Source organism: Ambystoma mexicanum, chromosome 1p, assembly GCF_040938575.1.
Source record: "Ambystoma mexicanum isolate Mex_15411 chromosome 1p, UKY_AmexF1_1, whole genome shotgun sequence".
NCBI lineage: Eukaryota > Metazoa > Chordata > Amphibia > Caudata > Ambystomatidae > Ambystoma > Ambystoma mexicanum.
Window position 1 is genome coordinate 278,653,372 of NC_090921.1, and position 22,046 is coordinate 278,675,417.

General features: G+C 45.0%; 1 protein-coding gene across 1 annotated transcript in view; it reads right to left on the bottom strand.

The window, feature by feature from the left end:
* PCSK4 (proprotein convertase subtilisin/kexin type 4) overlaps positions 1-22,046 on the bottom strand; it is a 1,746,539-nt gene that overhangs the window by 582,593 nt on the left and 1,141,900 nt on the right. Inside the window, exons 6-7 of the mRNA XM_069646705.1 lie at positions 5,862-5,950; positions 2,161-2,333 (exon numbers count right to left, since the gene is read on the bottom strand). Of these exons, the coding sequence (XP_069502806.1) occupies positions 2,161-2,333; positions 5,862-5,950 (262 nt within the window). The remainder of the gene's footprint in view (positions 1-2,160; positions 2,334-5,861; positions 5,951-22,046) is intronic.

Genomic DNA, 22,046 nt, shown 5'->3' on the forward strand with positions numbered 1-22,046 from the left:
TGTGGAGTGCAGGGGGGTGGGCTGGGGATTCGGGGTATGAGGACATACCACATGGAGGTTGTTGTCCATGTTTAGAAATTCATTGGCGTGGACCTCCACATCGCTGAGTGGGGCTGAGGCAGCTACCTCCCCAATCGAACTGGTGGCAGCAGACTGCGTGCCATCACCCTCTGCCACTGCAACAGTTGCCGACTCCTTTGTGGCAGTGGCGTCTGATGGTGTCTCGCATATTGTTTCCATTTCAGCTGGCATGACCTCTACTTCTGGTGTTGGCCTGTGTTGCAGTCTGGGAGTCTGTGTTGCCCTGGAGGTTGAAGGTCCTGTACCTGCTTGACTGGCCCTGGATCCCTTGAAGGATGTGCCGGCCTTTGGGGCAGGCTGGGTCTGGCCTTCACTTTCTGCATCTGTGCCTGTGGGCGAACAAGAGATGCAGGGCAGCAGTGATGGTGGTACGTGCAAGGTGCATTATTTGGTGCTGTTCAGTAGTTCACGTTTCATGCATTGCATTCTTGTAGGTGTGACGTACAGGGTACTTGCAATGGGGGGGCCATATTGGCACACGCAGTGGACTCTCCTTTCTGGAATGATGTGTACTAGGTGGCATACCCTTGTTTTGCGGTTTGCGTGATGTGTGACATGTGATTTATCCCTGTGTGTTGGGTGTCTGTTGGTAATGGGATTGACACGCAGCATGCATATCATTGTGCCAGGGTTTGGGCCACCATCTGGACATGGATCTGTATATGTGTGTATGATGGGCCATGCATTGGCTTGGTTCACTTTCACATCTGTTGTGTTACGTCATGCTTTGGTTCTCTGGGGTTTTTGGAGAGACTCACCTCCATCTGCTGATGTCGGCACACCTGTCTCCATTTCTCCGAAGCCCTTGATCGATTCCATATTGATCGTGGTGCTACATGTCTCCTCCCATCTCATCAATTTGGTGGGTGTGTGGTCCCCGCTGCCTGTAGCCATGGCCTCCCTGCGGTTGGCTGAAAGTTTGTTGCGCACCCGGAGACGTAGATTCTCCCACCTTTTTTTGCAATCCTTAACCGTGCTAGTGGTGGTGCCAACCGCAGTCACCTTCCGTGCCACCTCCTCCCATATTACTTTTTTGCGCAGTTGGGCTGTGCCTTTCAGGTCATTGGCAAAGACCTCATCGGCATGGGCTGCCAGCATGTCCGCTAGCATATTCAGCTCCTCGTCCGAGAAGAGCTTCTTGCGCATGCGGGGGGTGGCCTTCCGAGTAGCCTTGGACATGATAGCTTGATTGGGCCTGCTCTCCACTCTGTACCAGTGCTGTGTTAAGAGGATTGCAATGGATTGTGTCTTTTAAGATGGCCCGCCGGTGCATTTCCCGTTCCGGCGAGATGACGTTACTTCCGGGTCCGGTATTACGAACCCGGAATTTACTTGATGGTATTGCCGGGTCTGTTATTAAGGGGTTTCTCCTGGGTGGAGGCGGTATCGGCGGGTTCCGTGATGGCGCTATCAGGGATTAGGGGGGGTCTTTAGCGGCATGACGGTGCAGCCATTACCGGCATGGGCGTTCGCGTGTGCTCTTGCTCTCGTAATCAGCCGCTATTTGCGGTGTCGAGGGAACACGGACGCGCTAATTACACCATGCCGGTAATGACTGCGTTTTTTTCTGCGATTCTCGTAATGAGGCCCATTGTGTTGAAGGTAAAAGAACAAATGGCCAAGTGTGTCATCATCAAATTGCATGAAATCCTTACTAATTGCATTAATTGAATGAAGATAGATGCTACATTTAACATGTTTAAAGGGGAATTAAAATGCCATGGAACAGAAAAGATTTTAACATATATTTTTGATATGAGGAGCCTAAAAAATGGTTAGCCCAAATGGTTTTCTATGACAAATTGTTTACCAAAAAAGTTAAAGCGCCACCTTCTGAAGATAGGAATTGCTCTAAGGATGCAAATATTTAACAAAAACCACCATTATTAATGACTGCTTCAAATACGTAACTTTCTTTAAAAAACAAGAGAGTTGACACTGTTCTAAGGGTGGAGTTGTACATATGCAAGAGTCATTGATAACAGCTATGAAATCACCCCCTTTGTAATGTATGTTGTGACTGCCTGCAGAGGTAGCACGCTATATTCCTCTCCCTGTACCATCAATGGCTTGACTCACATTTACAATGCCTCTGTAGAAAGCCTCCATTGCAAGCATCCCAGGGCCATCCACTGTTTTACCGTCGTCCTCTGGGCCCCAACTAGCACTGTAGATGTGAATGTGCTGGGGTCTCAGACTTAAGGATCGAGCCTCTACAATGTCTGTGATCACTCCATCCAACATGCGTACTCCTGGACAGAGAGAGAACAACATGCATCAATGAATTGACAAAGTATAGAAACAACCGTATCCAGTGACAGCAAGAGAAGTCTCCAATGATTAGCCAGTACCCTAACATGGTCAAAGAGCCCTAACACTGCCACAGAGAAATATCCCATACCCATCATTGAATAGCCAAAGACTGCTCGTCTATTAACTTAGGCTCAATCCTAAACCTATCAATTAGAGAGCAATAAAGCACATTTGTACTCTAATATTATAAAAGAAAAACTTGAAACTACTGACAGCTGTAGCCTTCCCTTCAATGTTAAGAGCGTCACGTCCTTCCAAGATGGACAGTTGGTAACGGTCTTGCAAGGAGAGCACTTAACACTAATCTACCACTGGATAGAACACCTGCCTTACCAACAAAAGTGTTCATGAACCAAACAGACACCTCCCCTCATCTTTCGAATTTCTAAAGTGCTGCCCAATGTTAGGGAGAATTCTCTGTTAAGGCTAATTTCCCAAACCTAGTGAGTCCCCCAGCAGCTTTGCTGGATTTTTGGGGTTTGTTTTTGTCTCCTGCTAAGAGTGAGACTCTTTTTCTCCCACTCTTAGACATGATTTGAGAAATCCTTTGACTTTGTAATGTGTTTTATGGGCTATGGGGTCTTTTACTCCATAGGGTTTCATGTGGTTTTTGGTAAGTGTGTTACACAGCACCCTCAGTGCAGTAACACAGGGGTGTCATAGTGACCCCCAAACATAGACTCCATACCCTGGGACAGACTACTGTCTCCCACAGCATGTAAAGTCACCATTGACTTTACTAGTCTTAAATTGTGAACAGAACCAGTACAAACCATCATATTGTGGAAGTACTGGTAGGGGTTATTAGATTGCCCCTGGGTCTGTTTTTTGAGGGGGCACTGTGCAGTCCCCCCTCGTCGAGTTTCTGGCTGGTGGCAGTGGTTACCACGCGAAATATTCCCCCAGAATATTTCCTATGGGATTTTCCCATTCATTTTAAACGCACCACTTTTTTGGTGCAATGTTAAAGATACCGCCGGGTTATTTATTTAATATTTATTCCCCGGTTGGGTCTTTTTGCCAGGACTAGGTTTTAAAATGGCGTTTTTGTTCGTCTCTGTAACTCCAACCCAAGTCGAGCCCTTTCTTCCACTTTTTGGCGGGCTTCTCAACAGAAGCCTCCAAAAGTGGTGCCACTCTGTCTGGGTCTATAGGATGTGTGGGAGGGGGGTTTAGGCACCCTGGACTGAGTTGCCTCGGCAACTCAAGTCGCACTCTTGTGTGATTGGCCCAGTGGTGAGCCGCCCGGCTCACCACTTAGCATATTTGAGTGACAGCTAGGACTGATGAATGGGCGTTTTCTGCATAAAAGCAGGGCTTTGGGGACTGGAACTTCAGAAGTCGCCACAGGACCAAAGAATCCGAAGAGGGAGAAGCTGAGCCGACCTGCAACGACGACACCACCGGTGGAGCCCTGCTGAACCGTCTCACCACTTCCCAACTACAGAGAAGATCTTCATCCCGGAGAGTCTTCTTCCTCTGAGCTGGTGGGGATAACCAGTTCGCCCTCTTTTTCGCCTTCCTGGATCGTCCCGTGGTCGAATCGCCCGTGCCAAGCACCCCGGCGGCCGGATAGCCACGCTTCACCACTACCACGAATAAAAGGGTAGTACCTTTTAACCGGGAAACTCTGCGGCTGGTTTCTTCCCTGGCAGTGCAACGACCTCCAGCTTTCCTCCACGTCGAGATCTCCTCTTCCCCTGGACGAAGCACCGACTTGCACCCGCTGCCATGAACAACTGCCCCGCTGGAGCTTTCTCACCATTTCAGGTACTGAGTCCCGCCTGGTCTCCCTTGCAACAGACTGTTCAAGGTGTCCCGTAAATCCTTGACTTTCTATCCTGGGATGACCTGGGACCTACTAACTTTTCCTAACTTGAGCCAACCCTTTTTGAACTCTTTGCAACGACTCTTTAAAAGTACTATTCAACTGTGTGATCTTGGACACATTCTGCCTTGCTCTCTTCAAGAGTGGGCCTGGCCTATGACTTTCTTGCTCCTCAGTAGACTCTGCCTTTTCTGACTTGCTCTGGTTCTCCTAAAGTCTTGGTATTGTGAATGTTCCTAATTCTGCCTTTTTCCCTCCTTTTTTAATTAACTTATTGGAGTGCCATCTTAGGTTAAGCGCTAACCTCTGTCTGAAAATAAGTGGTGTTTTCAACTAAGACTTGTTCGATAAGTGATCAGGGATGTATATATATTAATAGTGACTGTGTTTTGAACTTGCTCGCCATATTAGTGTTAGGGTATATTACAAGGTGTGTTTTTAAATAAATAATTATATACTTTTATACCCAAGCTCTGGTCAGTGTTTGCTTGTGCTACTGTATCTTGGTACCTATCTTGTATACTCTATATACTGTCTAACTCTTCTTGAGAGAAGTCTGGCTGCTCAGCCACAGCTACCAGGTAAATCTGGGTGGTACAGACTGCTACCAATTAGGTTTACTGCCAACACCTGCGGTCTTAAGCCTTTTGCAGTGGTCCCTAAGGGAACTGCACAGGTTTCTGCCTAACACCCAACAATGCATGGCCAGAATAACTCTGCAAACAACCCTAGTTCTGCTGCCAAAACCCCCACATTAGTCTCACCCATACCAAATGTACCCTTTCACATTTACCACATGGCCAAGGAGAAAACCCTTCTCCAGATTATCACACCAAGTCTGAATTTGGTCTGCAGAGCCGAGCCATTACCGTTTCCCTAATGTGGGATGATGGGCTGCAGGAATTATGCCCCCAGAGTTCTGGCACCATTAGCACTTCTCTACATTGTTACCAACTGGTATCATTTCGGTCACCTAAAATTAGCACAGGTTGCTCATTCAGAAGCACTCAGCTTGGCTGAAGGTTGCAGTTATGATACGGAACAAGTCATCATCTATCTAATAGTGCCTATTTGGAAATCTGTCCTTGCATTTCAGACCACTAATGCAAAATGTCTTGCAGAAACACCAACTAGTAGAATTCAAGTTGTCCATGACTATGTGCTAAAACCTTTACTGCTATGGCAGCCACAGCACTCTTCTAGTGCAGAGACCTTGAGAGCCAATACCGTTTCCCCAATACGACAGATTCAAACATTGAAATCTGATCACTAACCATTAAATGCTTCTCACTAATAAAAGGACTAAAATCAACACTACTGAGCCTTCAAAAAACAACAAAGTGTGACGTGAGTGAAAGATAATCCCACCCAGATTGCAAAACCTGCCCCTTTAGACCATCAATGCCCCAGGAAACAGTCCTTGACACGCACCTTCCAAAAAATTAGAAACTAATAGATACACCATGAGCTTCTGGGCACTATATAAACCCTCCCACCCTCTGCCCCCACCCATCAATGGGAAATTGAATCTAATTGTAGGCCCACTAGTTTCTATCTGGCTGGTATCCCCTAGTGCCTAGGAATTTGTGTGAGCCCTTCAAAGACAGAAAGTTGATTTTCAGCACACAGGAGTACTTACCCCCTATTTTGGCATTGTATGCAATGCCTGCCCCACAAATTCCATTGTTTGCTACAGCAGCCACCTCTCCTGCACATCGAGTGCCATGCCTATCAGGGAGAGAGACAACACGATTTCACATAAAGTGCATCAAATTTCAGAAAATTCAGGCTGCTTTTCATTCTGGTAGCCCCGACTACACGATTCTGCAGACTGTGCACCCAAGAGAGCCCACAACTGATCACATTGTTCTTGCTGAGGGTAGACTACGGTGGAAGAGTGAATGTCTTCCCAGATTAGGGAAGAATTATTCCATACACCCTATAGGCTTATTAAGCTTACTAAATAGGGTATCTCCACAGAAAGCAGGGAGTATTCACCTAAGGGCTTACATTTCTATACATTGTGCAACAGAGAGGGATTTAGGAAAAAACATCACCACCTTTTGACACAAAAAGTGTCCCTCTCTGAGCAGACAGTGCATTGTCACATCATGAAACCAGAATATGTGTGCATGCAAGACAAGAAGCCTCTATACATAGTGAGTCAGAGAGCAACTAAGTAAAGAATTTACTTCATTTCTAATGCATCTTTCTTGGCATATTTAGAAGTAAAATAATAAACATGATGCTGTAACGATCCAGGTCCCCCTGCCCCAACAGATCACACACCATGCAGAAATGAGACTGGCCAAAATTAAGGTAAACCCCTAGCTTTGCATCTCAACATGAACAAAATATAACTAGTACAAAGGTATCTCACTTCTCAAATTCAAAACAAGTTAAAACCTATTTAACACTTAATACAGCTTCCTTTCAAATACAAGATTCTAAATGAGCACCCCTGCCAAGTTGCCCCAACACTAAAACTACCATAAAGCCCAACAAAAGTCATAACTGTGAATTTAGTCTTCACTTCTGGGCAATGCCCCATTTTCCAAATCAGTCTCAAATAATATCAGCTACTGCTTGTTGCGTTGTGTTGTGACTCGGCACCATTTCATTTCTCTCATTACACAATGCCTGTAGGAGGCCCCTGGCATTGCCAACCGATACAAATATAAATATTTTATTCCCCAAAGCATTTTAAGCATGGCAGAGTAGAGTGCAAATGCCTTCAAACTATGAGCCACAAAAGCCTTATGGACTATTTCAAATTCTCTTCTCCTAGCAATAGTTGCATCACAAATGTCAAGGAAAATGAAAAACCCCTTTCCCTTCACTTTGGTGCTGACCCTTCTTTGCCTTGATCACCTCTAAACTACCTCGCTTTCTGCTCACCAATCTAAATGAATCATAATTAGCATCATTACGAGTTAGGCGGTAAGTGGTAAAATTGGCAGTAAGTCAGTTACCACCAATTTTACCACTATGCCAAATTATGAGGTTGGGTTTTGAGTTGAGAATTTACCTCCAGGAAAACCCTGGAGGTAAATCTTCCCACTCGACGCCAAAATAATCAGCAGAATTGGTGGTATTCCCACGGCGGTATATCCGCTGCAGTAATTCCGTTAAAAAGACCCATTTGTTCCAATGGACACAAAATAAATGGGGAATTACACCGCCACCATCACTTGTAATCAGACAGTAATTCCTTAGGGAAATTCTTGGGGGAATTTATCGCCAAATTTCCCCCCAACTTGTAATGAGGCCCTTTGTGATCTTAGGTTGTGAGGCAGTGTTTGAAAAGTCCAGATGCTCCTGAAGACAAGTGCTACATAAGTATTTCAAGCACGACCCTTTGATGCCTTTGAAAAATCCTACCCCTTGTAAAATGTAAGCTATATGATGATTTTCCAACTGTTCTACAGAGTCCAACAGGGCTTTATTATTCTTGATAAGGGGCGTGTGAACAGTTCTCGGTTCTTTATTCTCATACACTCAATGTAGAGATTCAAGCTGTCCTAGTCTTATGTCATGCTACACAACCTCCATCCTAGACTATAATTTCAAAACCGCCACACTTTATCTAACTTGGGATCAGTCTTGAAAGTAGTCTTTTTGATTTTGCACAGGATATCCATGATGGCATGGATCAAGAGAGAGAAGCACAGAACCCCTCTGCAGGGGCCCTTCGCCGCTCCGACCCACTGCTCATAAAGTCAGCCTTCTTGCCATCCTTGTGTGGGGGATTGTGCGTCATATCAATCTTCAGGTCCGTTAATATGATTCTATTCACTAACATGTTTAAATACCTAAACAGATCAGGCAGCCAAGTCTAAAAACAACTCACATATAGGTAATGGGAATTTTCCACAGATCTTTAGGGTGAGATTATGCCTTTCGATCTGAAGTACTGCGGGTTTCCTATATGGTTGCTCCAGAGTTCCTGCATAGACCTCTTCTTTAGTAGGCCATAAGCCCCTACTTATTTCCATGAATGCCCCACGAGATACCAACCACTTCTGGTGAAGTTAGTTCGAGCCGGGAGCTCCGGCTGCTGATGCTCAGGGATTGATCAGCCGACACCATAAGGGTGAGGTGTGGAGAGCCCATGTTTCCAAGTCGCAGAGAACCACAAGAGAACGAGAAATGGGGGACAAGATTGGTGAGCCATTATAGAAACTCCTTGATTTCCCCACTTCAGTCAGCTCTTCTAAGCAACCATGCCAGACGCTGCCCACCAGTCGAGCCTCAGCAAGATTTTTACAGTAAAGCAGTTTCAATCAAAGATCAGGAGTCAGACATTTAAGGGGGTAAGGAGTAGCACCTTTACATTATACAAGAGGAAATAACTATGAAAGACACTCTGAATTGAAGCACAAGGGATGCTCATCTCAGGAGGTAATTATTATGGTCACATCATGGGATCAGAGGCAGCCTGTGTGAGAAAGAGAGCATATATACATTGTACGACACAATACTCTCTAGGAAAGGGATCAGCACCCCATAAGACAAGAAGAATCTCAGCCACCAGGCAAGAACAACAAATTAATTACCCTGGTAATGTTCTTTCATCTGGATGTTCCTCCCATGTATTCCTCATCTTTGATATTCTCCAATATCCTGCTTGCAGCTTCGGAAACCTTTTCATAGCAGAGGGCGCCATGTGTCGCCAACCTTGTGTCCCTCGACAACCTCCGTTTGCTCTCGACCAGGACGCTGGCATCAGTATAAATGGCACGTACTGCGCCCGTTGCCTCAGTTCATGCTTTTCATCTCGCAATCACAGCAGATGATAGAGTGGAAGCTTGGGAGGGCGATGAGGATTGTGTGGCAGGAACATCCAGTTGAAAGAACATTACCAGGTTAAGTAATGTGTTCTTCGAATGGATTGTGTCCTCCCACGTATTTATCATCTTTGATAGACTCCCAAACAGTATGTGGCAGGAGGTGGGAATGGAGAATGTATTTTTTACTTATGCTGTGTAGAAAAGCCTTCCCAAATTTGGCGTCCTGACCCGAGAGTCTTAGTAATAATGCCTCATGAAGGCCTGCAGCGAAGACCAGGTGGCAGCACTACAAATATCCTGTACTGTCACCCCTCTCTGAAGGGCTGAGGAAGTAGCCACCCCTCCAGCTGTGAGCCCACAGACCTTCAGCAACATCTTTTCCTGCCAGATTGTAACATTCGGAAATGCAAAGAATCAACTGAGACATGGTCTCTTTCGGAACAGCCTGTCCCATCCTGTGGACAGCATAGCCCACAAAAATCTTGTCATACTGTCTTAATTTAGAGAGTCTGTTAATATAAAAGCTTAACGCTCTTGTGGGATCCAATCTGTGGAATCTTTCCTCCTCCTTAGAAGGATGAGGAGCGTGGTACAAAAGTAGGCAAAACAATTGTTAGCGCCAAATGAAATTGTGAAAGCACTTTTGGTAGAAAAGAAGGACAAACCCTCAGAACTACCTTGTCCTTATGATAAACAGTAAATAGTGGCTTAGATGACAAAGCCTGGAATGTGCTTACCCTGTGTGCAGCAGTTATAGCTGTCAAAAGCGCAGTTTTATAAATAAAGCATTCTGAGCGGACACAAATGGAGAGACTCGAAATGAGCTCCCATCAGGAAGCTCAATACCAGATTTGAAGTCCCAAACCGGAACAATAAAGGTAACCGGTGGGAAGATATTAGTCAACCATTTCATTAAATGATTGACAGTAGGGAGTTTAAAGTAGGAGCCCTGTTCCGGTAAACACTTGAAAATGGACAGCGCAGCCAGATAGCTCTTAACCGTAGAAACATGAAGCCCCCGATGGGTCAAATGCAAAAAAAATGATAACACTCATAGTGTGTCACAAGTGAATGGGTCAATTTCCTCATCTCTACACCAGCTGCAAAACTTGTTCCAACAGTATCAGCATAGAGGTTTTGTCGCTGGCCATCTGGCCAAAAGCAACACCTCCATAACGTCTTCTGCAAGGTCCCAATCTCTGTATCTCAACCTCTCAGAAAACAGGCATGAAGGTTCACGATTTCTGGGTGGAGAAGGCAACCTTCTTCCTGAGTGAGCAAATCCTCTCTCTGAGGAAGACGAAATGGAGGACAGATGGACATTTCCAGAAGTTCCAGGTAGCACGTCCTCCTGGACCAATCATGAGCAATCAGGATCATGGACTTCCCGTACTTTCTCAACCTCCTGTGAACATGAGGAATGATGCCGGCTGGAGGAAATGCATACAGCAGTGGAAACTGCCATTCCACTACGAACGTGTCTCCCGTAGGTCCTCTCTGAGGAAATTTGCTGGGGCAGAACAGGATACACTTCCTGTTGATACTGGACGCAAACAGATCTACCTGAGGGGTTCCCCAAAGGGCGAAGCTCTCTAGAAGGACTTGCTGAGATTACTCCCAATCGTGGGAGACTGTGCTCTGCCTGCTCAGAGCATCGGCTACTGCATTCGCCTCTCCAGCTAGGTGAATTGCCGATAGAGATTCCTTCTTGCAGTGCCCAAAACCAGAGCTGCATTGCTTCTCTGCACAGTGGTACTGTCCCTACAACTCTTCTCTTGTTGAGGTAATGCATGGCCACTGTTTTGTCGGTCATTATCAGGACACACTTTCCCCGTACAGATGGTAGAAAGGCCATCAGCACTAGTCTGATTGTCCTCAGCTCTAAAAGGTTTACGTGTAGTCTGGACGGAGACCAACAACATTGATTGTCAGATCGTGGACATGTGCTCCCCAACCCGTGTGGGAGGCGGAGATAACCACTGATATCTCCGGCCATGGTTGCCAAAAAGGTTTTGCCCTCAACACATTCTCCTTGCAGGCCGGCCACAGGAGATCCTGTGTGACCCTGCTTGGGATCAGAAGAAGGTCTGTCATCCTGCCGGAGTACTGTGACCACTGGAATCTGAGGGTCCACTGGAGAGACCTCATCCTCAGGCGGGCCTCTGGCACCAGGAAAATGCAGGATGCCATGAGGCCAGCCACCTCTGAATATTGAATGTGCTGAGCCCTTAGCTCAGGTGAGAAGCTTTCCCCAAGGACGAATCCAGGACCTGGCTGATAAAATGAAGGTTTTGGGAAGGTGTCACGTGGACGTTCTTGAAATTGAGGGAGAAGCCCAGCTTGTGGGGAGAGTGGCAGGTGCTGTTGAGATATTTCAGAGACTGTTCGGGTGAACGGGCTATGATCAGCCAATCATCCGGGTAGGGGTAGGGGAAGATGTGAATCCCTCCCTTCCTTATATTCGTTGCCACTACCGCCATCTCCTTGGTGAAGACCCTTGGGGTGGAAGTAAGCCTGAAAGGAAGAACTCAAAACTGATAGTGAGAAGCTCAGATATTTCCTGTGTGTGCGATGTGTGGGTACATGGAAGTAAGCATCCTGGAGATCCAATGACACCATCCAATCCTGGAGCTGAAGGACCTGAATGATCTGCGAAAGAGTAACCCTCTTGAACTTGTCCTTCTCAAGTCCAAGATGGGGAGCACTGCCCTGTCGTTTTAAGGGAATCAAAAAATAAGCCTTCATTCCTTTCTGCAGCAGGTACCAATTCGATTGCATCTTTTTCTAACAGGGTTAAAATTTCCTGTAAGAGGAGCAGATCTGGATCCTTCAAGGACTGGCCTTTTGGGGGACAGTCTGGAGGTTTTTCTTTTAGAAAAAGAAAGGCAGTAACCATGAGCAACTGTTTGCAGTGCCAAAGTATTGGAGGTAATACTTTGTCACTCTTGCAGATGCTGAGACAACCTGACTCCTACCACAGTGCTGTGGTTTAAAGCCTCAAAGTGGTTTTGGAGTTGCAGATGACAGAGTCAGAGGGCTGTGAAGTAATCTTGCCTCCATGTCCTCATGAACCACAAGGCTGACTCCTCTGTCCTCTCTGAGAAAATTGTCCTCTCAATTTTCCAATAGATGAGTAAAACCGAAAGGGCCGGCCCCTCCAACCCTGAGAAGTTGAGTGGCTCTGCTGAGGGTGACAAATTGCAGCACTGCAAGACTTAGCAGCAGATTTTGAAGACTGTAGCTTTTCTAAGCTGTCATCCACCTCAAACCCTCAAAGGGCATATCCAAAAGTCTACCTTGTAAATTAGGTGTAAAACCCGGCTTCTGCAGCCATTCGAACCTCATTAAAACAGTGCCCGCTGCCATGAGGCGACTGACGCAATCTGCCATGTCTAAAGCAGATTGCAGGGACTAACACACAGCATCTTTGACGTGCTGCATTATATTGAGAAAACCCTCTCTCTCCACCCCCTCCGGGATGTGCTCAGCACTGTAAGGAACTCATAGTGGCAACAGTAAAGACAGACAAGTGATCACACTTCAAAGGTGTTTATTAAACTGTATCTGCATGTTGTAAAAATGCCTAATCCAAACCTAAATCTAAGATGGGAGCAAGCTACGACCATCACATAATAATAAGGCAGTCCTAGTGGCGTCTTGTCAAATAAAAGGACCTACACTAAGAAAAACCCATTGCCAATCCTTATGCTAAATACAAACAAAGAGTGTGGGATAGGGTTCAAAGGAAAGAAAGAAGTGTTCACAAATAATAAGTCAGGATGCGGTAGTCGAGTCTCCCTTCCCCGCGTTTTAAGCACGGGACAAGGTGGGACTCTGGAGCACAGCAAATGCTCGAGCTTTCCCAGCACAAGCTAATAGTTCAGCTCTCAGCTTATCAGGGCCTTCGGCGGTTAAGTTTCTTTTATACACAAAAGTCTCTTGCCTCCGAGGACCTGATGTCTTTAACAAAATAACAAACAAAAGTTCCTTTCAGCTTGCACGTTGGGTGATACCTTTTCACCCTTGAATCTCCCTTGTTCGTGCTCAGACTCTTCTCGATTGTTAGCCTCCTTTTCACGATGCAAGTGGTAAAATCAAGGACTGAAACAATCTAGGTACTCACTCAGAATGCCCTTCAAGATACAGCAACAACACCTTCACCCTTTATACGGATCTGCTTCAACCTCCACACCAAAAACAAGTCATTCCCAATGATACACCCTACCGCCCTAAAATTATCAAGGGACAGATAAGAAAATTACCTGAAAGGGCGAATACGTAGATCCGCCGGAAAGGACACCAGGCTGAAACAATAAAATAACAAAATCAGGAATGCGTTCTGATATTTGATAACTTCAATAGTAAGAAATAACAGCGTAACACTCACTAACCTGAACCGATGAACCCGTAAGCCTTGGAGGAGAGATGAGGAGATCAACCATCTAGTGACTGCACCTGGAAGGGAAGAGAGAGCCACTCCTGATAAGACTAGATAATGAATCTACTAGATACCCTACCCAGAACCTGAAGGAACTAGGAGCAAATCTTACCATTGGAACAGAGGTGAGTAGGCCAGAAAGTCTGTGATCCAGATGACTGAATGGAGAGGAATCCGGAGTTTGTAAAAAACGAAAGGAATAGGTAGGTTAGTATGGGGGCTAAACCCAGACAGAACGAGGGCCACACTAGAGTCGGTTTACGGCACTTCAATATCAGAGTAGCGTCCACAGTTCAGGTGCCGGAGGAATCCAAGGAGAGTGGTTTGGAGGAAGAGGTAAGGGCTGGGTAAGGAGGGATAAATATGTAGAATGACCAATGAATGGGAAGGTTGAAATGCAAGTCACAGAGACGTATGCTAGGAAGTGCAAAACCTGCTAGGATGGCGTGAAAGAACGCCAGCAGGCAGGCCGAGGTCAGTAACAGAGCGGGAGGTGTCAGATAGAGTAATTCAAAAGGAATACCAAAGTGGGCCGAGGTCGGTAACAGAGCAGGCAATGTCGAATACAAAATTGAGGAGCAAGGGAATACCAGAAGGCGGGCTGAGGTCAGTAACAGAGCAGGCAATGTCAACTGCAGAATCGAGGAGCAAGGAATTACCAGGAGGCGAGCCGAGGTTAGAGCACGGAAGGTAGTAGTCAAAAAGGAACCAGAACAAAGTCCAGTGAACAAAAGTAGGGTCGGCAACAGGAAATCCAGGAATACAGAACAGCCTTGAGGCGTAGCACGGAATGCAAGGAAGCTTCACGAAACACACTAAGGAAGATCAGAAGCACTGCCACAGTGGTTGCTTCCGGCTTTATAGGAAACATGATTTCGCCGTTACCTGGATACAGCGTTGACGCCGAACTGCGTGTCTTGTGGCCATGTGATCGCGTATACTTGCGGAGCATGTGGTATTTCCTCCGAGCTTACAGGAAGACCAGTGTGACCATGGCAACTGCCACACTGCCTTCCAGGAAGCAATCAACAGGCGTTTACTAATCCCAGAAGCAGGCATTCTGTGCCCTAAGTGAGTAGTTGAAGGTAAGTGACAGCGCAATGGTGTACGCACCCTAGGATTCATGAGAGTACCATCCCCTAAAGGCAGCCCCACGCCCGGGAGGCATGGAAACGAGCCAGCAATAAAGGAGCAAGGATGTTGTCTGAGGGGTCCCAAGTACGGTCCTCCGGACCATAGCCCTTCCAATCTACTAGGTAATATCTAGTACCAGACTGTACCTTCATGTCAAGGATGGCAGCGACCTCATATTCATCAGAACCATGGACAGTAAAGGAAGCTGGCCGGATCGGCAAATGTGTGGCAGAAGAGCAGGGTTTCAGGAGAGAAACGTGTAAAACTGGGTGTATCTCCCAATGAGCTGGAAGGGTCAGGCGAACCGCCACAGGATTGATACACGGAGAGACCTTGCACGGCCCGACATACCGAGGCAGCAGAGAATGCTTACCAGGAATCCTCCCTGAGGTTTTTTGTGGAGAGCCACACACGGGCCCCTATTTGGTAGTCCGTGGCCAGAAACCTATGAGCATCTATGAAGCGTTTAGCCTGGGTCTGGGAGCAGGCAAGGTGGGCTCGAACAGACTTGTGGACCGAGACTTGATCTCTGACACAGTCATGAGCAGCGGGATTGGCTGAACTGGATGTAGGTTCTAAGGTCGGAGACCGAGGATGCTGACCATACAACGTGTAAAATGGGGATGTGCATGTTGAGGAGTGCACCGAATTATAGAATGCAAATTTGGCCGAACGGAGCACTGTTAACCAATTACGCTGGCAATGGCTATGCAAGCAAAGACAGCAAAGATACTGTTCCAAAGTACCGTTAGTGCGCTCTGTTTGACCATCCGTTTGCGGGTGGTAAGTGATTCAAAAACGGTCTTCAATCTGATATGACGTGCAAAGGGCCCTCCAAAAGTGTGATGTGAACCTCGGTCCCCGATCAGACACCAGGATCGAAGGCAAGCCAAAGAAACGGTAAACGTGCTTAAGGAACAGATCGGCCAGAACAGTAGCTGATGGCAGGCCCACACATGGGATGAAACAATGCTGGTTTCGTAAAGTAATCGACAACTACCGAGATGGTGTTGAATCCTTCAACCGTAGGTAGGTAGACTACGAAATCCATGGACACCATGTACCATGGCTTGTGTGAGACAGGAAGTGGTTTTAGCAACCCCATAGTCCTGGACTTGATTTGCATTGGGCACAGACAGAACAGGAAGACACATAAACAACGACATGTCCGGTCATACGAGGCCACCAACACCACCTCTATAGAAGGTGTAGGGTCTTTTTCCTCCCGGGATGGGCTGTGACCAAGGAGTCATGTCCCTACTGCAATGCTTTGGAGCGTGGTTCCCCAGCATGCATGTACAGTTTGCCCTGGATATGCGGTAAACCATTCACAATGTCTAGGTGTAATCATGGATTTCTTGGGGGTTCTAAGCAACCCATTTTTGAAGGTGTACCTTGACAGATGGCTGAGCGGAGCGTGTGCATACAACATGCTCTGATAGGACGGGAAGTCTGTTGGAGGAGCATGGAGTGGAATCTGAGTCTAGACGGGAAAGGGCATTGGCTTTAGTATGTAACCGAGCCGGCCGGTAGGTGATGTTAAAGTTGAACTGAGAGAAATAATAATGTCACAGGGCTTGTCTCACTGTGACGCACTTCATGGACTTGAATGCCTGAAGATTTCTATGATCTGAAAAGACCGTAATGGGGACATAAGCCCGTAGCAGACAACGGCGCCATTCAGTGAAAGCGTCTTTGACTGCGAGTAGTTTGCGCTCAGTGACGGTGTAATTTCTTTCGTAGGTTGTCAGTTTCTGCGAATAATAGGCAACTTGATGAATTTCTCCTCATTCCTCGCACTTCTGAGATAATATGGCTCAGACTGTGATGCCTGAGGCATCAGCCTCCACGAAAAAAAGGGTGCCTTGGGATCAGGGTGTTGGAGTACTGGGCCATGGTAAAAGCAACTTTAAGATTGAAAAGGCCAATTGTGCGGCTGGAGTCCAACTAAAGGACACCTTGGAGCTTGTTAAGGCCGTGAGAGGGGCGACAATTGCTGAGAAAGATCATATGAACCGGCGATAGAAATTCGAGAAACCTAGGAAGGATTGCAAGGTTTTGGTTGTCGTAGGAACTGGCCAGTTTAGGACGGCCTTGACCTTTGAATGGTTCATCCATATCCCATGAGTCGTGAGATCATAGCAGAGGAATTTAACCTCATTCACACTGAAGACACACTTCTCCACCTTAACATAAAGCTGGTTTTCCCGAAGTCTCTGGAGGACTGTCTTAACATGCTTGAGGTGTTCTGGGAGTGAGAGACAGTAAATTAGAATTTGACCCAAACACACAAATAATATCTCTGAAAATGTTATTCATGAAACTCTGGAAGGTCGCGGGTGCATTACATAAACCGAAAGGCATGACCAAATACTCGTACAGCCCATACCGCATCTTAAAAGCCATTTTCCACTCGTCCCCCTTTCGAATACAGACCAGATTGTAGGCACCATGCAAATCAAGTTTGGTAAAAACCACAGACGTGCCTAACTGATCAAGCAGAACCGAAATCAAGGGTAGAGGGTACTGTTTTTTTACGGTTATGCTGTTAAGGGCCCTGTAATCAATACATGGCCTCAAGTCACCCTCCTTCTCGGGGACGAAGAACAAGGGCGATGCAGCCAGAGACCACGAAGGGTGTATGATTCCCAATTGGAGAGCCTTATCGATATAGTCCTTGAGAACCAGGTCTTGGTGAGTGGTAAGGGAATAGACTCTGCCTGTGGGAATTTTAAAAAAACGGAAACAAGTTCCCAATTAGGGAACTTACGACCCGTGCACACTATTTTATGGCCTAATACAAGGCAAACCGTTTGGGTGTCAGTGGTAGGTGATTCCTATAATAGGAGTCACTTTCGTCACAATTTGGTTTGTCAAATTTTAGTCTGGTAATGTATAAAATGTTTTCAATCGTTAGAGATAAGCAATGTATGTACAGAAAACACATTGGGCTGAGATTCATAACAAATGCATTTAATTCACAAATTGCCCAACGTGTTTCGAGTTATTCTGTCACGACTCACTCCCTTCGCTCCCGTTCCCGCCACTTGGGGGCATGTTTTGGGGTTTATTCCCTACTGGACATTTCCTCCGAACCTAATGCTACAGTGCTGTGATGAATTGGGAGCGCTAAAACCTTATTTTCCAAGTTACTTCCATTCTGGATCCATTCCAGGTTTTTGGCAGCCAGCATGCTACTTTAATCAAATGACTATGCTTCCCAGAATGCCTGGCTCACTGCTTCACCTCCTCCCTTGCAGGACAAGGTTGGGTGGAGGATAGGCAACACCTGTGGCTGCAGGTGCAGCAGGCGGCACACCTGAGGGGTGTGATCGTTAAGCAGCTTTAAAATCCTCAGTTTGCTTCAGTCCAGCGCTGGTCATCTTTGCAGTGTTCCTGTTGTGAGTAGTCCCTTGTTCCTTGTTCCTAGCTTTTGTGCCTAGTTCCTAGTTCCTGTTTATTGTTCCTCCGCCCTGGATTTTGGATTCATGTGCTTAATTGATTTCTGCTTTATGGATTTCCCTTTCTGTCTTCCTCTGTCTGCAGGCAGCCTTTCTCTGTGCTTTACCCTTTGATGCAGCCCAATTTGCCTGTGTTTTCTGTTTCTTTGATGCTGTCCTTTTGCTACTGAAAAACTTGATGCATTAGACTTTCCTTTTTTTAGATTTAGCCTCCTGCCTTTTCTCCTTGGATGGGTGGGAAAGGTTTCCTTTTGTGATATCATTTTACCTGCTCCTGCTCCTTACTTTCTATTGGGATCCATTCCATGTTTTCCATTTCACTTCTGCATTTATTTCCCATTTGATTATTTAGGTGTGGGGTGCTGTTGTAACTAGTCCCTGTGTGAATGCCTTTTGTTTTCCTCACTATTTCTTTAATCACAATTCCTACTTGCTCCTTGATTTAGGTCTTAGGTATTTAGTTATCCTCCACCCATTGCTGTAATAGCCTTCTGGGTCCCTGTTTGATCAACTGGGTTTGTGGGTTTACTGACATTCAAGTGGTCTTTCCGGTTCTCGTGAGTACTGTTTCTAAGTTCCTTATTCAGTATCATCCAGAGTGTCAGCACACAGATCCTGTCCTTGCTTGCCCTCTACGTGGGCTTAGCGCTGTCAGTATCTGTAATAGCATTGTGGGTAAGGAGTTTGCCGACTTTCCTTTCAGTCATAAGGAGGTTCTAAGTGCTTACCCCACATCCCTTTTCATATATTGGTATTTTTGTTTCACTCTATCTGCACTCCTGGGTTTTATATATGAGTCGTGGTTCTTGTGTGCACGTTGTTTGATTCAAGGTTATTCACTGTGCGATTTTGTGCACATTTCCCTTGCCATATTCGCTGCCTTTGTACTCACCTGATTAATCCTGACATATTCACTCTTTATCAGGGGCTTCTTAACCATGTTTCAATTTTTTATTTTTTTATTTAAGTAATGTCAATCTTCATGACTGGTACATAAACCATATAGAGCACATCATTTCAATTCATATATTCAAACAATTAATTTCCAAAAGGAAAGGAAATGCGGTAAAGACCGAGTAATTCATCATTGTATGAACGCTAGTTCGAGCTGTTCTCAAAGGTGCCACACAATTGGGTAATATTTGCCTCCTTTCAAAGCAGGTGAAAAGGTAATCAGAACTGCACACAAAAATAATAATAACCCCCAATTTGGTTATGTTCTCCTCGTGTAATTCAAAGTTTCAGTTAGTGAGGTTGAGGAATGTGTTTCCTTAGTTTAAGTAATTATACTTGAAAGGGTGTCAGGCCCGAGTTAGAGCTAATCATTAGACAGGTAATTCAAGAGTGATGTATGTGAGGTTAAATAGTCACTTGCTTACTAGCTATAAAAACCCAACCTAATATTCAGAAGAGAACTTTAGGCTTGTACATTACAAGCTCACCTGTGATCTAGCAGCAGTACATACGCTGCGGCCTAATACATATTCCATACAGAAAGACTGGAGGTGTGAGGTATGTAAAAATGCCCTTCCTACAATGGAAAGAGCTCGTTCAGAAAATGAATGAGTAAATTGCTACTGTAGCGTAAATAATGGTGTCCAAAATACTTACAGAGTGTAAGTGGATAAGCCTACGCTTCCTATCAAGTTCCATCTGCCCGGTAGTTGCCTGGTCTGTAATTCGTCACCCACAGGAGCAATAAACCAGCACTGAAGTGGACTGTAAAGTAAAAGGTGACAGGGACACCATCTAGTCTTTGATGTAGAATGCTAAAGATCGCCTTAAACGCTCGCACTACAGTACTTACAGCGCGCCAGCATTATTCAGCATGCTTTGCATCAAAGGTCAGTGTTCCCACTGATAAAAATGTTAGCAGCGGCTTCCCAGTCAATTATGCATATCTCACGTGCTGCGTCAAATGCTAGATAAAAAGAGATATAGGATTAGCCGTGTCAAATGGAACTTAGTGCTGAAGGTGAGAGAGGAGATTTAAACACAAGTGTTCTTACCATCTAATGAAAAGCAACCTTAATCCACTACAAGTATACACACAGCGCCTATCCTTAGAACGCGATTCGCCTGTCCAGGTGCTTACAAACTACTGATGTAGTTCATACTCTAAATGCTGTCCTTGTGTCGTGACATCACCATGCTGCAGCGCGTGTGATGTCACATGTCAATAAACAGTGTTTTTTTTGTATAAGAGAGCAACTTTATAAAGTGCCATTATGTATAAGAAACATAAATGCTTCAATTGCTGGAATGAATGAATGAATGTTAACATCACGGTACTTCCTTCAAAGACAATACCAGATATTGAAGAAAGGTTAGTGCACAATGTGGTGTGCTAAGGTATTCGTTCAATAATAATGAAAATACACATATTGCTTTAAATGGGAACAGATGTCTCCCCATATTACGGTAAGTTGTCCTAATGCTATTACCGTCAAGGACAAGGAATATTTAAACTCATTGGCCACTGAATAGGCATGTAGGCTGTATTTAGAGACGCTGCTATAAAGAGATATATAAAATGAATATAAAATGATTAGAGAATGGATATGCCTGTCGGTTGTATTAGGCGACTCTCTTATGTAAAACGAAGTTAGTGGTGTCATTCCACTATATTTCAATGTTAGTGCCTAAAATAACTTGCCTTATTAAGATTGGTAATAGGTTACAGAATATAATACAGACCACGGTGCCCATGGGTTAAATGTGCGTCAAATTGATGTGTGCTCAAGGTATAGATGTTAGCATACCGGTGGGAGTTGATTAATTCTCAATCTCTACGTGTAAGGTAAGTATAGTGTGAGTGATGCTGACACATATATTCAATCTATTTTTATCTTTTTTCTGTCCCACATGATGGGGTCACAGTCTCATACTGTATTCCTGCAGATAAACATAGCTATATATACATTCAGTGGATGCTGATCAGTGCCAATGTAGGTGCTTTGAATTAATCCCAAACTCATATAAATTACTTTTTACAGACATTCACAAAAGTGACATGGTAGATACATATAATACATGAATTTGTATGCTTGTTATTACAGCATTTTATAACATAGCAACATTTCAAACAAAAATGAGAAGTGAGTATGACGTAAGTCACTATAGGTAAGTCCCATTACGATCTGCTACCACGCATTACGGTTGCTCAGATTAGTGTTTTAAACATAGAGATCTTGGGGTAATCTTTGTTCAACTATCTCATATTGAGTTCTCAATCATAAAGAGATACTGACAGACATGAATATATACAACCACTCGTTGTATAGATTGTAGTCTAAATGGAAGGTCATCTGTTACACTGTGTGGCTTAAAGCGTTCACAATCTTACCAGTGGTTTAGATACTGCTAGGTGTATTTCTATTTTGAATTCACAATTCAAAGAAAATCCTCATGGGTGGGTGGAAGGTGCTTTTAGTTTTCATTTCTAGATATTTATGTGTTTCCGCTTCTCCTATTGTGTCACTGATGTTGTCAAAAAAGACTAAGTTACATTTTTCTAACCAGTTTGACTAAATTGACCTCTTCTTCAAACAAAGTGTTGTTATGTTTGGGGATAAAGGAAATCCCTAAGTTGAGTATGTCCAATTGTGCTTTTGTCAATGCTTTAGAAGAGATATTCAGTACCAAGGAGTCTTTTATTTGTTTTTTTGTCAAGGTTTTCTTTTTCCCTCGTCTGGTCCTGGTGCACCTAAAAAAGGAGTTTGTTTCGTCTGTGTTTTCCTTATTTCACTAAGCTGCTGTGGTTCTAATTCTTCAATTTGGACAACTTCTGGTGAGTTGGTTAATGCAGCGTTGGTAGTTTCAGCTTCCCCACTCGTGATGTCGCTGCTATCAGTATTGTTTTTAGATATTGCTAGGTGTATTTCTATTTTGAATTCAAGATTTAAATAAAAGGTCCCAAATAGTAGTCTTCGTTATTGCCATGTGGGGCCATAGCATCCAATTTGTGAATCCATAAGAGTTCCCGTTGTGACAGCCTCTTG